This window comes from Cornus florida, unplaced genomic scaffold (genome assembly GCF_030987335.1).
Source record: "Cornus florida cultivar Cherokee Brave unplaced genomic scaffold, ASM3098733v1 CherokeeBrave_3.0.0_Hap2_Chr01, whole genome shotgun sequence".
In the NCBI taxonomy this organism is placed as follows: Eukaryota; Viridiplantae; Streptophyta; class Magnoliopsida; order Cornales; family Cornaceae; genus Cornus; species Cornus florida.
Window position 1 is genome coordinate 111180508 of NW_026775571.1, and position 16850 is coordinate 111197357.

Below are 16850 nucleotides of genomic sequence, written 5' to 3' on the forward strand. Positions count from 1 at the left end.
AAAGTTTTCCAAGCGAGAAGCCGAATGTTGTGTACGAGAGGGTAGGAGCCATATAATGTGATGATGGAAGTCTTGGCTTGCTTACTTTGTACAAATGATGTCAAATGTTTATGTCTCTACTGATAATAAATCACACTGGGTAATAAATAATAAATCACAATTGGTAATGAATCGATGAGGGTCAATGTTTCCTCCATTGGAGTCCTGCACAAAGCTTCCCTGACTCTTTCCAGCTCTAAAACTGGTTCTATCTTCTCTCTGTATCTATTTCTTTTCCGCAATTCTCTCTCGCTCTCTATCTTTCTTCTTACTCAATTTCTTTCCTCACTCACTCAGTCAGTCACTCAGCATTGCTCATTGAAGTATTCCATTTGTATTTATTGCTTTTGCAACTTTAATCCTACCTATATTTATGAAAGACGAACAACTTATTTACGAAATCCTACCTATATGATCTATAGTGAAGCTCCTGCACCTGGGTCGAGTAATGTTAAAGCCAATGTCGCATAAAAATGACCCTGAATTTTTTTTACTTAGTTTTCACCCCTTCATTTCTGATTGTAGAATGTTTTAAAATATGGGGAAAACCGAAAAATGTTTGGTTAAAAAGAAAATTCTACGTAGGACATCCAAGAAAAATTGGGTAAATAAAGATTGATCTAACAAGCCCCAAAATTGTTGTTAATTAATCTTGTATTATTTTTGAACCTAGACATTGCACATGACCAAATGGATGAATTCAAATTCGTCAAGAGACATCCTCATTATGTCATCGGTCGTAAAGCAGGCCCATTTTGAAGATGCAGGGTCCCATTTGTGCTTTGCACCATAGGGGGACTCATTTTTCATATTCATGTTGCATTTTTCCTCATCATTCACCAACAATCATTATACTTCACAAATACATCTTCAACTATTTACAATGCAATTTTCCTCTGAATCTTTCCTTCCAATAACAAGCAATTACACTTTACATATCAAATAAATACATCACATTCTTACAAATGGATGAATCTCATTATATAGCATCATATTTATAAAAATAAAAAATAAAAACCCAACAAATTGAATGGCAAAAAATAGTTCATCATACCTTGATAAAAACTCCATTAATCAAAGGAGTATCGTGCGATTCTTCTCCTCCCACACTACTTCTCCCAATGCCATTAACGATGCAATCAAGAAATCGAAATATGGGATGAAAACAAGCTCTCAATGGCTTCCTGACGTATAGTTGCCAGCACGAATGATACACGACCTTGTTCTCTATCTTCCTCCAAAGGTTTGCAAAGCAATTCTGGTTTCGGTTAGTCAGAATCTGTGCTGATTGAACGTATGCCGACGCTGCATGCTTGACCAACTCGTTCCGAATGGAAATGTTGGAAGAATCAAAGCCATTGGGCTCATTGTTTGTTGCATAGTGTGGCGGTGAATTCTGAATAATGTCCTTCAAGCTCGTGTATTGATGATCGTCGACGTCTGAATCTTCTCTGACGATTGTTGAATCCGATTTTAGCTTTTTTAGTGAAGGTATTGGTTTTAGTTTGTAGTCCCTGTCCATTATTAGATGCCATAAGAGGTTGATTTGCTACTAATTGTTGTCATGTCGGAAGAAATTAAAAGGGTACTGCTGTGGATTTAGAGGTGATCTTGATTTGGTTTATCAATGTGTGCATTCACGAAGTCTTGAGAGTTTGGATATTGATTAATGGTTTTGTTGTGTTTGGAGAGAGAGAGAGAGAGAGAGTGATTATTTCAGAGTCTTCATTTCTTGGTCATCCTTGGATATAGGACATTGAAACGGACAACAGTGTGATTTTTTTGGAGTTTTGTGGTTGAGTGTGATGATATGATCTAATCAAATTGTATCTGAATTCACTTGACCTACTACGTCGTGGATAACATCCAAATGTTTAATTTGTTACATGATTGCCCTTTTGGTGGCACTTAAAAAACAACACACAGTACAATATGGTATATCATTTGTTGATATTATAACTAACCAATGGCTTTAAAACAACATGAACATACAAAATGAATGTCACAGCAAATACAATCCACAATGGGTAGAAAACATATGCCAATTGTACAATATGGATAATTGGATACATTTTGTTCATATAATGCGCCAATTGTCACTTGTTAGTCAACAACCATCTTCAAGTTAAAACATGTGATGTGATGTGAACTACTACTACTAGTATTTGAGTAATAATAAATTTAGTAGTGAGTAATTTCATGTTTAATGCACCCGATGTCTACATATGCATTTTTTTTTTTTTTATTAATGTAAAAAGAATTGTCAATCTTGATGGTAACAGCATCTATTTCACCTTTTTTTAAAAGAGTGTTGTTTGAAGATTGAATACATAATTGTATCAAAGATCTCTATTTTAATGGTATTATTTTTTCTTTTTTGGAGTTTGAGAATTTGAATTTTGTTATGTTTAACGGTGTTGAATTGACATTTTAAATTTGAAATTAGAAAAAATTTAATACAAATTCTGAATTAAACTACCTCAAATTCTAAATTTAAGGTACCGATTAAACGTAACATGACATTTTGTGGATAAAGAATCCCAAACGTAACATGATATTTTGTGAATAATGAATATGATTTACTTTAAGGTTTCATTTGTTTGGACTTAAAAATTTTTAAAATTTTTTTTTTTCAGATAAAATATTCTTTTATTTTTATTTTTATTTTATTGGTGTTTGGCAAAGGTGTATGTCGAGATTAAGGTCGAGTTCTTCAGGAGGGGCATATAAAATAATTTGTTAAAAATTAATGAATAAATTATTTTTATTAAATTTTAATATTTTTTTTATAAATATTTTATTGTAACCAAATACTAAAAAATAAAAATAAAAATATTTTATGTTCAAATAAATAGAGTCTAAATTTTAAAATAATAAATAAATAACGTAACGTAACGTAATGTAAATACCCTTTCATTATGTCCTCCTTTTTCCTACTACTTTTCCCATTTTCCTACTTTAAGGTTTTAGATAAGAGTAACCAGCTAGCAATCGTAGCACGCAAGAGGGCCCCACATTGTATGTTTTTTCTCTGCAAAATGTCCGCACTGTGGGGTCTGTAAATAAAATTGTGCTATGTCCAATACCACATAAAAACGAAAACAAAACAATGACACAAATAATGAGGAATGTTAGCGATGGTCCAAAGGCTATTTGCACCATCCTCTTCAAATTTTAGCTTTTTAAATATTTCACTTCAACTTTTTTAAAAGTCACGTCAGTAATTTCAAAAGTCACGGTAGTAATTTTCGCTCTCCAAAAATATGCACTTCATTAGGCTCTTCAAATTTTTACTCTTCCAAAAAAAAAATTAATAAAATTAAATAAATTAAATTAAATTTTAAGATTAAAAATAATGAATTAGAATAAGAAAATAAGAAAGAATAAGAAAATGAAATTTTAATTTTAATTATTTTTTTTAAAAAAAAGTTTTACAAAATTGAATTTTTTAAAAAAAATTTACAATATTATAACCTTTAAGGCACTGTTTGTGTCAGCCAAACAGTGCCTTAACGGTCCAATGTACTATTTATGGCTGTAATTTAAAATTTAAAGCAAAATTTTTTTTAAAAAAAATCAAATCTTAAGGGAAAAAAAACAAAAAAAAAGGTTTTTTAATTTATTTTTGGCACAAATAATTTATTTTTTGGACAAAAGTGTCTAAACAATATATTTTTTATTTACTGAATTTTATTTTATTTTTTTTTAAAAAAAATAAGCTCAAAATAACATATTTTGGATTTTTTCAAAAAAAACTAGGCTGCCAAACAGTGCCTTAAGGAAAAAAAACTGTTGCAGCCTGAAGTGAAAAAAGAAAAAGAAAAACCGCTTCAGGCAAAACGTCGTCGCTTTGCTAAGGAAAAAGACAAAAAAAAATTTCCACGATTGGGCTCGGGCTAGCGGAATACCGCGAGCCGGGCCTCAAGCTGTTGTGGGCCCCGCCCAATTCCACGAGGCTGCTGGAGTGAGTTTGGTTTGTTTGACTCGCGGAAAGGGCCTTCCGCAAGCCCACTGCGGATGCTCTAAAAGGGTGGCAATTTGTGTTAGCGGGTTTTGTTCGTGTCGTGTCGGTATAAGAATGTTATACTAAATAGATAAATTTAAATTTAACCTATTTAATAATCGTGTCAAAAATTCTCAACACTAACTTAACCCGTTTATTAAACAGATAAGTTTGTTAATCTGTTTAATGACCTGTTTATTAAAACGAGACATTTAATATTTAATCAAATACTAAATAATAGAAAAATTTTGTCATAATTAATCCAAATATTCAAAATAAAAAGAAAATCATAAGGCATAGACAAGGTTTATGTTGAAATGACTTAACTATTCATAGTAATAAACAGGTAACATATTATATAAGTCATATTCACGATTATAACGTGTTGAGTTAAATGGGAAATAAACGAGTTACACAGGTTGAACTACTCAACCCTAACCCAATACGGTTAAGTAAACGAGTTAATCGTGTCGACCCTTTTATGATCCAAATTTGTTTATGTCAAATCTAAACTTTTTTAACTTATATCGTGTTCGTGTCATATTATCGTGTCGTAATTTGTTATCTTTAATTATAATTGCTTGCACTTGCACACATCTATACATTAGTACCATTATCTTATATGAATGTAAAGGAAAAAAACCAAAATAATATAATTTGAAATCGAGTAAGATTGACAAAAATAAATAAATAATAAAATGAAACCATGTCTTTTAACCAGGAAAAATATATATGATTTGATGGCGATGATAAGGATTCATGGACGTCATTTTTGACTGATTGCAAGCGAAAACCATTTTGCAAAGAAAAAACTAGAGAAGACAAGAGAATGGATAAAAGTAGGAATGGAACATGTGGTGGTGGTATAATTCATCAAAAAGATTACTAGTTGAGACCCCCACCTTATTCAAAGTATATATGTGTGTGTGTGTGTGTAGCAAGCCTTGTCCTTTTCAATACCTCCTTTGGTCAGCGCCACGTGCTAAAGAACCACACTAAAAGCAAGTAAAAGCATCAAAATCTGATTCGTTGAATATACTGGTATATTAGTTGAATCATGTGATGTGAGCATTATTTAGAAAAATGATACAGAAATCGATTGGTTTTGGTACCTGTGAATAGAATTGGAAAATATTATTTTGACATTAAAATATACTCGGCTTTTGTTAAATGTTTATGTCAATCATTGTCCCATATTATTTTATAATTTTAAAAACATACACACACAAACACACGAAAACTATCATAGAAATATAAAAGTGAGCATTTGTGGGGTTGTGTTTGTAAATATTTACTAAATCTATAAAAAAAAAAAAAAAAAAAAAATGGAGGGAAAACTTTGACTAAGCTTTAATATGTGACATAATATGATCTTATACTTTTTTCTTTCTTCTTTTTTCTTTTCTCTATGATCTTATACTCCATTGCAACGTAAGTGTCCTATGTAATTTTTATTGTTTTGTTTACAACATACTACTTTTGTTAATTATGTTTTGGTGTTGTCCATGTCTAAAAGGTCTTTATTACTTCCTTTCCCTTTAAATAAAGTAAAAAGAAAAGGAGAAGTTAAATTCAGAATATTATATGTACACTTCAGAATTTTGATCAAGTTTTGGATAGAAATTAAACTTCAAGTGGACTTTAAAAGGTTACCATTGACTATGACTTTTCCTGGAACTTTGTAGAAAGGAAATTGGGTATGTTTTCTCTCCATCCTAATAATGCTAAAAAGAACTCCATCTAATATATATTTTAATGCCCTATAATAAAGTAAGATGGATATATGCAGTTTTCTTATTTATTTTTTAAAGTTTATATTTTATTCGTTTGTAGGGTATATTTTATAATTTAAAAAAAAAACACACACACACAAACATATATTGAAGTTCGAAAACTTTCATGAAATTTAGAAGTGAGAGTTCAAATCTTATAATAAGCATTTGTGGGGTTGTGTTTGTAAATGTTTACTAAATGTAAAAAATTAAAAAAAAAAAAAAAAAAATCGAAGGAAAACTTTGACCAAGCTTTAATATGATCCTATACTCATTTTTTTTTTTTTTTTTTTTCGTTAATTATAATCTTATACTCATTGCAACGTACATGTCCTATGTATTTTTTATTGTTTTGTTTTGTTTTTTTTATTTTTATCATTAGAAAGGCATAAAGATCAAGTCATCAAGTGCAATACAGAGCCAAAACGCCAAGTCAGAAAAAGGCATACAAATCTTGTAACAAAATAAGAAAAAATGAGAAACATACTCCAAATTTGGTGAGAACGGGAGCCGGAGCTCTACATTGAAGTTCGAAAACTATCATGAAATATAGAAGTGAGAGTTCAAATCTTATGATGAGCATTTGTGGGGTTGTGTTTATAAATATTTATTAAATCTAAAAAAAAAAAAAAAAAAATCAACCATCCCATGTCGTATCCTATTTTTTATTTTTTTATTTTTTATCATCATTGTTGCAGTACAGAGTCAAAAAATCAAGCCAGAAAAAGACATACAAATTTTAAAACAAAATAAGAAAAAATGAGGAAGAGGCTCCAGATTTGGTGAGAAAAGGAGTCAAAGCTCTACAACGGAAATCACCAAGAGAGAAACGCAGTAACAGGAGTGATCCAAAGATCTGACCATCATCAAAATAACAGCTCCAAAACTATATCCATAAGGCGCCTCCAACAGAGAGAAAACCACCCAAAACTAGCACAAGATCAAATCAAAGGAAAAAATATTAGATTGAGTCGGGTACTAGCAAATCCACCCATACTAATCAGAAACAAACTAAATATGAATAGATCTAACTAAACAAAAACAAAAACAAAAACATACTACTTTGTAAATTATGTTTTGTTGTTGTCTATGTCGAAAGGGTCTTTATTACTTCCTTTCCCTTTAAATAAAGTAAAAAAGAAAAGGAGAAGATAGATTCAGAATAATGTATGTACACTTTAGAATTTTGATCAAGTTTTGGATAGAAATTAAATTTCAAGTGGACTTTAAAAGGGACCTTTTGATGTAACTTTGTAGAAAGGAAATTGGGTTTGTTTTCTCTATATTGAACTCCAACCCAATAATGCTAAAAAAAAACTCCATCCAATATATATTTTAATGCCCCGTAATAAAGTAAGATGGATATATGCACTTTTCTTATTCATTTTTTAAAATTTATATTTTATTCGTTTAAGATCGAAATAAATTTATATCCATCTAAGAACCTTCACAAATATAGAAAATGGGCTCTGAATACATACAAGAAAAAGGTTCTTCCCTTATAAACTCAAAATTACAGGTGGCAATTTATGTTTGTGGGTCGTGTTTGTGTAGTGTTGGTGTAAGGGTATTGTATTAAATAAGTAAACTTAAACTCAACCTATTTAATAATTGTGTTAAGAATTTTCAACACTAACTCAACCCGTTTATTAAACAGGTAAACGTGTTAATCTGTTTAATGACCAGTTTATCAAAATGAGACATTTAATATTTAATCAAATACTAAATAATAGAAAAAATTTATCATAATTAATTCAAATATTCAAAATAAAAAGAAAAATCATAAAACATAGACAAGATTTATGTTGAAATGACTTAATTATTCATAGTAATTGGGTTTAAACAGATAAAATATTACATAGGTCATATTCACGATTATAACATATTGAGTTAAATGAGTCATAAACGAGTTACACAAGTTAAACCCTTCAATTTTAACCTGACACGATTAAGTAAACGGGTTAATCGTGTCGACCCTTTTATGATCCAAATCTTCTTATACTAAACTCAAATCCTTTTAACTCATGTCGTATTATCATATTATGTCGTAATTTGTCACCCTTACTCAAAATCACTCAAAATCACCGGTTCAAAATAATTTTTTGTCATTTTTTCAATTAAATTATGCCCTTCTAAAAAACATTCACAAGTGTAAGAAAGTGGTTCTGAATATGCACACGCACGTATGTAGTAACGTACAGTACCACATTAGGTGCTACTAGTACTACGTATATAACAGTGACATGTTTGATCTTTTTTTGATGATTACGTCTCTTTCTTTCCTTTTATATTTAATTATTAATTTATTGTGATATAACAACAACAAAACAACCAATAATGAAGCCACATGAGATGTACCTGCCAAACGCGAGGGAATCACTTTTTTTGGGATCAGTTGCTGTTGCGGTTCATTTTCTCCATCCATTACATCTTCCCTTTAACTAAAGTGGCTTTTAATTATTTTTGTGGAACCAATTACTACACTTGTCAAATGTTGTTGTTGTCACATTTTCATTTGTAAAAATATTCTTTTATTTATTCATTTATTTTTATTGTTAATTTTTTTTTTTAAAAAAGTAAAGTTTATTATAGGATGCATGGCTCAATTTCTTTTTCTTTATTTTTCTAAAATAAAAATTACATTGGAAATAGGATGCATGGCTCAATTTCTTTTTCTTTATTTTTCTCACTCTATAATAGAACATGGTTAAGAAAATATACTTTTCAACACGTGTAGTGTAAACATCACAATTTAATTATTACAAATGTTTTAACGTATCATGTTCTTGATCAAATTAAGAATTTTTTAGTTCTCCTCATTTAATAATTGAGGATGTCTGCTTACACTGATAAAGTTTTGAACATGATAGAATTGGTAATTAAAATACATACATAAACTGTTGCGTGTTTCAATCAACCGAAGATTATTATATTTTGTACAAATAAATCTTTTTTCACAGATGTCGTAGTATCATGGATACAAGAAAGTTATTTTCTAACTATAATGTCATAAAAAAATTATATCCATAAAGACGAATACTTCAACGGTAACAAAAAATAAATAAATAAAAAATGAACAATCAAGTAATCAACTTTGAATGATTAGGGCCTACCATGTTTAGATTATAGTCCAAAGTCATGTGTACAGAGTGGAGTACGTGTCGTGTCTTGAACTTTATGAACAGTGTTCTTGATTTATAATGTAAGGTTTCAACACTTCCAACAATGGTAGTATAGCGTGTTTAAATTAGGACCGCAACTCAACGAGTTGAACGAATTTGAGATATAATTTGAGCTCAATTTATCATATGAAATGCTAAACTCAAGCTTAATTCTAACTCTATTATCAACCTTAACTACTCAACTCAAGTCCAACCCATCCTTTTACTTTTAAATTCGTACTTGCAACTCGGACTTACATTCCAAGTAAAAACTTCAGATTTAATTCGGGTTACTCATATGATTAATCTTTAAACCGAAAATTTAATATGATCTTGAATTAATTTTATATTAAATTATTCTTAAACAAAAAAAAGTTTAAAGACTTTTTGTAAATTTTTAATAATTTACAAACAAATTTTTAGAAAATTAATTTTCTTAAATGTTAACATACAATAAATTAAGATTTAGCAAAACAAGTTGAAAAAAAAAAAAAAAGTAATCATAGTTTAAATATTATATATAATGTATTTAAAAGTAAAAATATATATAAAAATAATATTAAAATTCGGGTTCGAGTTGCTAGTTCTTCAACCCAAACCCAACTCTAATTATAAAAATGATTACCCAAACTTTTGAAAAATCAAGTTGGACTCGGGTTGAGTTAGAATTAACCAATTCAAATTGCACCCTAGTCTAAATTGGTTCTTCATTATCATCACTGGAAATAATTATATATAACAATAATTTATTCAAAGCATGATGCGGATTATAATTGGATTGCTAATCAGATGCAGATTTGATAATTAAAGTTTTGAATTTTTAGTCTCCTCAGATGACCTCATCCCTTTGAATTAAACATAAACAACCATTTCAACATTATATTTTAATGGCGCTTCTTTTTATCATATGAAAAGTGTTATATATATATATATATATATTACACACTGAAAGAAGTTGACTAATTTTATCATAAAATAGACTAATATGGTTCTGGTCATCACAAAAAAACAACTATTATCATGCCTTTATCACTTATTAGTCATCAAGCAACCCCACTAGCCTATAAATTAACAAAATCAAGATTATTTGATTTTAAGTATTTAATTTGTTTTTTTTTTTGTTGCTTTAAATACTTTATTATTGTATATAGCTAACAGTTTGAACAAGTCCCAGTTTGAAACAAACATAAAGTTCCAAGGATTGGTTAAGGAGAATATCTATTTCCATAACATGTTTGGGTTCAATCCATGGTCCTAAATAATATAAACCGAAAAACAAAAAGAAATATGTTAATAATATACTTTCACTTTATAACTTTCGGATCATGTTTAACTGCCGAATAGTTGGCAAATCATCCTCCTAACCTCCAATGAGGATAAAATAGGAAGTTTAATATGTTTACAGAAGTTACATACTCTTTAAAAATAAGAATTTAATATCTTTAAAATAATCAATAATATAGTTTACTTGTATTACATAAAAAAGATGGAAAACTTTTTGTCCCAAAGTTATGGGTGACAATTCGTGTTCATGGGTCATAATCGTGTATGTAAGAGTGTTATACTAAATGGTTAAACTCAAACTTAACCAATTTAATAATTTTGTCAAGAATTCTCAACACTAATTTAATTCGTTTAATGACCTGTTTATCAAAACGAGACATTTAATGTTTAATCAAATACTAAATAATAGAAAAAAATTGTCATAATTAACCCAAATATTCAAAATAAAAAGAAAAATCATAAGGCATAAACAAGGTTAATGTTGAAATAACTTAACTATCAATAGTAATTTGGTTTAAACAAGTAACACATCACATAAGTCATATTCACGATTATAACATGTTGAGTTAAATGGGTTATAAACGGGTTACACGGGTTAAATCCCTCAACTCTAACTCGATACGGTTAAATAAACGGGTTAATCGTGTTGACATTTTTATGACCCAAACCCATTTATGCCAAATTCAAACCCTTTTAACTCGTATTATGTTCGTGTCGTGTCATGCCGTAATTTGTCACCCTGTCCAAAGTACAAGTAATAACTTTAAGCAAAAAAAAGGATAAAGAAAATTGATACTTCATATTTAACATCGAACTACAAAAAATAGTTTAGTGTGAATTTATTATTAAAGGAAAAAAAAAACATCAAAATATACATTGATTTGAGTCACCACTAATACAATTGTGAAATATTGACACTTGGGTGCGAGACATTGTGATTTGTCAAAAAATAATACAGTAATTAACAACAATTATGAGAAAAACATTATTACCTAAACTCAATTCTTTAGACATACCCTTATCTTTATTTGTTGAATAATGGTTTTCAAATTGAATATTAATGCAAATTGATGATCCAATTTTTTTTCATGCATTGGGTGAACTGAAGTGGACCAATAGAATTCTAACTTTAATATATCCAATGGATGAAAATCATTTTAATTTATATGAAATCTCTTTAATTTATCAATTTGACAAAAATTAATAGATTGAATGATTAAAGACAAAAACTATCCTGTGAGATTTTCATAAAAAAAATTAGGATGATTTTCAATGCACTGTACAACTACCCACTACTTAAACTATTTGGTGAGATTTTTATAATGAAATTAGGATAATTTCTAATGCATTAAGTACAATTAAATAAAAAAATACAAACAAACATTCAATTTAATTGCCGTTGGACGCTAAATGTGCACTTGATTTAATTATTGCCATTATCAATAAATTTTCCTCGAAAATCCCCCACAATTTGGATTGGTCACCAATGGGTGATTCGGTAAAGTGGGCCCTACCCTTGAAATCACGTGACTAAATGACAAAGTTGGTAGACTTGACTTCCAGTCTCAATGTTTCTGCACTACATCATCTCCCTACATCTACTACATTGTATATCATCACTCCATATAAACGCTATTCACGCCCTTTTCCTTTCTCACTCTTCCTGATTATCGGGGAAACACGCTCCACCTTTCTCCCTCTACATATTGCGTGCAAATATATATATATATAATTAACGAATAAAGGCATGTTTGGAGACTCCGAAGAGAAGTGAAAAATCAATTAATTGAAATGGAAGGTGGTATACATCCAGGAACAGACGCATCGGCTTTCAGAGATTGTTTTTCTCTGGCATGGAAGAACCCTTACGTCCTTCGTCTTGCTTTCTCTGCTGGAATTGGTGGCCTTCTCTTTGGCTACGACACAGGTTCCATTCATCAATCATTACATATATATATATCCTCTGCCCCTCTCTCTCTCTCTCTCTATATATATATATATGTGTGTCTCTCTCTCTCTAGCTACTTTCTCTCTCATGATGGTGTTGGTGCTGTGATGTGCAGGAGTGATATCGGGTGCCCTTCTCTACATCAGAGATGACTTCAAGTCTGTGGATAAGGAGACCGTCCTACAGGTAAACACCCTTATGTGTGTGTGTGTGTGTGTGTGTGTGGCTTTTATTATTGGACTATGTGTTTTCTTCTTATCTAACAGTTTTCTTGTTATTTTCAAATGCATATGGACGATAACACCCCTGATTCTTCTTCTTCTTGGCTTAAATGCCCAATCTCTGTTTTTTTTTCTTCTCTAAAGTCTGGTTATGCTACTTCTGCACTTCAAAATTACTGGAATGCCCTCATCTATAGCCCTTAATTGCTGGATGGTAGCCTTGGTAGGACAATCATTGAGGGTGTCCATGGTAATTTTCGAACCTCCGCCTGACTTTGAGATGACAAATGTACCCTTTACTAGCATAACACGGTCGAACTGCATGTGAGACTCGCCGGCTTAGCCCAAAGGCCTTGATGGAATTCATGTGTTTTTTTTTTCCTTCTTTTATAACTATTGTCTGATTTTTTTAATAAATATACTAATTAGACTTTTTATTATTAATTTACAAATGGAAATAAAGAAATAAATTATTTTCTCTGGGTAAGTATATATGTTTACAGTTTAATCACCAATTTTTGCTACACGTTGGATAAAATAAATTTTATTAAAATTTTGACAAAAAATTAAAAGTCCTCAATTATTTGTTTTTATTTATTTATTAATTTTGGTAGGTAAGAAAAACGAATCCTCAATGTCCTTTCTATGAGGTGGATGGATGGAGGAGATGAGATATTGCTTGGTGGTAGGTAAAATTAATGTTGTCATAGTTAACTGCCTAATTAATATATATTTTTCAGAAAAGTGAAAAAAAAGGCCTGAGCATAGAGGACTGCGAAAATCATTAATGGACTCTAGTTGTGTCACTAATTTAGTCACACACTAATACCAATTATTTGTTTTACATATGCACTAACATTTGATTTCAATAGGTTTATCTTACCCCCCTAAAAAAAGGTTTAAAAAAGAAATTATTAACCATGCATGATGATATATTATTAGGAGAGTATTGTGAGCATGGCTGTTGCCGGAGCAATCATAGGTGCTGCATTTGGTGGGTGGTTGAATGACCGTTATGGAAGAAGAACTGCAATTCTAATAGCTGACTTCCTCTTTTTTATTGGAGCTGTTGTCATGGCTTCGGCTCCCAACCCGGCCGTTCTCATCGTTGGACGGGTTTTCGTTGGACTTGGTGTCGGAATGGCGTCGATGACAGCACCATTGTACATCTCAGAAGCTTCTCCGGCAAAAATCCGGGGTGCCCTGGTCAGTACTAATGGCTTCCTCATCACCGGAGGCCAGTTCTTGTCTTACCTTATCAACCTGGCCTTTACCAAGGTATGCAAACCACACTCCACACTTCAAAATGCGCACACCCTTTCTTTTCATGTCATCAGCAAATTTTTGTTTAGTGTGCAAATCAGAGAGCACTAAGAGAACTAGGAATTGATTGGTTTAATTTTAGTAGAATAATTTTTTATTTCCAAATAATTAAAAAAAAAAAAAAATTGAAAACAATAATTTTCTAAAAGGTGAAAACTGTTTTATGTTTTTATAGTTTTTTAAATTGTTTCTTTAATTGTTTAACGGATGCTTTGAATCCTTGTACCCCACATAATTGTATATCTAGAGAAAGGGTTATGGTCTCTATATATTGCTTACTCTTGCCTTTTTGGTCAAAACAGGTCTCTTCTATTTAGTACTCCTTGTTTCTCTCTCACACACCACAACCATTCAAAGCCCAATGAAAATATGAAGTCCTGTAATAAATGAACCTTATGAAAATTAGTCAAATTTACTGCATATTATATGACATTAGAGCTCTTTTTCTTCTTCTTTTATTTGGTACTATTATTATTATTTTTTGGTAATTTACTGTGGAGACATTAAAAGTTTTACAAATGGGGCTAATTGGCTACTTCTGCTGCAACTTGCCCTCTCCCAGTTTTGTAAGTTAAGCTAATTGTCCTCTTTTGATGAAATGTGCCACTGATAACAATCATAACATTTACCCCACACACACGACCATTCAATACCCAATGCAAATATGAAGTCCTGTAATATATAAACACTATGAAAATTGATCAAATTTACTGCATATCATTTGACATTAGAACTCTTTTACTTTTTCTTTTTTTTTTTGGAAATTTACTATATGGACTATGGAGACATTAAGAGTTTGACAAAAAGAAGATATATGGCTAATTGGCTACTTCTGCAGCAATCGGTCAAGCACTAAAGTTAAGTGTAACAGTTCATTTAACATTGAAAAAAAGAGGCAATAAGAAGTGCTAGTTCACTGAAAAACACTGGCACTTGAATCTCACACACACACAATGTACTTGACTCAAATCTGAAATCAGTTTCGAAACTCTGAATTGTTGATAAAAATTGATAAGGAGACATTTGTAAAAACTGTGGGTATTTGAATTAGGCACCAGGGACTTGGCGGTGGATGCTTGGAGTTGCCGGAATTCCAGCTTTGGTGCAGTTCATATTGATGCTGCTTCTTCCAGAATCCCCCCGTTGGCTTTACCGCAAGGTCATTGAATTCATCCCAACTACTGCTTTTACCTTCCAATAAAATCTCCAATTGCAGTTCTGTCCATTTATTTGCATTCTCACCCATGTCTTGATGAAAAACAGGGAAGAGAAGAGGAAGCCAAAATCATATTGAGGAAAATTTATCCAGCAGATCAAGTTGAAACTGAAATCCTAGCTCTAAAAGAATCAGTAGAATCAGAAATTCGGGAGAAGGGAAATTCAGAAAAGATCAACTTTGTCAAACTATTCCAAACCAAAACAGTAAGAAGAGGACTTGTAGCCGGTGTTGGCCTTCAGGTCTTCCAACAGTTTGTGGGCATAAACACAGTCATGTATTACAGCCCCACCATAGTTCAGTTGGCTGGTTATGCTTCTAACCAAACTGCTCTGCTTCTTTCACTTGTCACCTCGGGGCTGAATGCATGTGGCACCATTGTGAGCATATATTTCATTGACAGGATTGGAAGGAAGAAGCTTCTGGTCATCAGTTTGTTCGGTGTCATAATCTCACTCGGCCTTTTATCAGCAGTCTTTCATCAGACTACTTCTCACTCACCCGCTGTTAGTGCAACTGCAACGTCTCACTTTGCAGCATATACTTGCCCGGATTACAGTTCTGCAGGCTCTTCCGCTTTATGGGACTGTATGAAATGTTTGAAGGCTTCATCTCCAGATTGTGGGTTCTGTGCTGCATCGGCCAATAAGGTAAATTGCATAAGTTCTTTTTCATCAAACATGTAGTGCTTGACACAATCTTGACATTGGTAATCAAGTCCGGTCTCTAGACTGCAAAAAAGTAACTTCTTGGCGACCAAAACACTGTTTGTACTTCCTTCTCAACAGGCAAGAAAAACACATTTATCACATTCAATTCAACCTAAAAAAAACAAAGGTTAGGATTAGATACAAAAGTCCCTTTTGCCTGTGTCCATAAAGATTTGTGCTCTCTAAAGAGCCTCTATGTATATATATGTTTGTCATCATCACAATGATCTTCAAAATTATAATCATCATTAATCTTCTTGCAGCTAAATCCGGGAGCCTGTTTGTTCTCAAATGACACCGTGAAGGATATGTGTCATGGAGAAGACAGGTTATGGTACACAAGGGGATGTCCGAGCAATTATGGATGGCTTGCACTTATTGGCTTGGCACTCTACATCATATTCTTCTCTCCTGGAATGGGTACAGTTCCATGGATTGTCAATTCGGAGATATACCCATTGAGGTTTCGAGGGATCTGTGGAGGTATAGCTGCCACAGCAAACTGGATCTCAAACCTCATCGTCGCTCAATCCTTCTTATCTTTGACTCAAACAATTGGAACCTCTTGGACATTTCTTATATTCGGGGTGGTATCTGTGGTTGCCCTTTTCTTTGTCCTAATTTACGTTCCAGAAACCAAGGGACTTCCAATTGAGGAGGTTGAGAAGATGTTAGAGACAAGAGCTCTGCATTTCAAGTTCTGGGAAAAAAGGCCTAATTCATCACAGAAGAACCAAGTGTAAAAGGATGAAGTGTAGGCTCATACACATATTTTACTTTCTGGATTACCTTTAAATAATGTAGCAATTCCTGTAATGAATATTTTCAGCTTCCATTTAAGATAAGGCTCGGTTTAAAATTTGAATGTCTCAAGTGAGAAGAGAATGCCCAAAGTCAAAAATGTGTGTGTAGCTATGTAGTCTTTGCCTAGCTATCTCCATATGCTCGGTGACACTCACTGCTGTTTGGCATGAGACAGAGAAATCCAAACATTGCTATCTGCCTAACACAAGTCTCCTTGTTTCTCAAAGCTTAATCTGTCATACTATATGTGAAGTGAAATAAGATGAGAGTTCCAACTTAAAAACTCATAATAGTTCTCACGGTGCCAAAATGGATAACATTAATTTGAACATTGAAAATTCTAGGAAGAAACTACTTATAGGTTTGGTA

The 16850-nt window shown here is 31.7% G+C and overlaps 2 protein-coding genes across 2 annotated transcripts; one reads left to right on the top strand and one right to left on the bottom strand.

Moving 5' to 3' along the window:
* Positions 1 to 873: 873 nt before the first annotated feature.
* LOC132316280 (uncharacterized) lies at positions 874 to 1937 on the bottom strand. Its single transcript, XM_059814808.1, has one exon. The coding sequence runs from the start codon at positions 1559 to 1561 to the stop codon at positions 1088 to 1090; it is 474 nt and encodes a 157-aa protein (XP_059670791.1). The 5' UTR covers positions 1562 to 1937; the 3' UTR covers positions 874 to 1087.
* Positions 1938 to 11857: 9920 nt separating this feature from the next.
* Positions 11858 to 16542, top strand: LOC132313910 (probable inositol transporter 2). Its single transcript, XM_059812847.1, has 6 exons — positions 11858 to 12186; positions 12323 to 12393; positions 13371 to 13706; positions 14803 to 14910; positions 15015 to 15617; positions 15941 to 16542. Exons 1-6 carry the CDS (start codon positions 12051 to 12053, stop codon positions 16418 to 16420), a joined length of 1734 nt encoding a protein of 577 aa, XP_059668830.1. The 5' UTR covers positions 11858 to 12050; the 3' UTR covers positions 16421 to 16542.
* Positions 16543 to 16850: the final 308 nt, after the last annotated feature.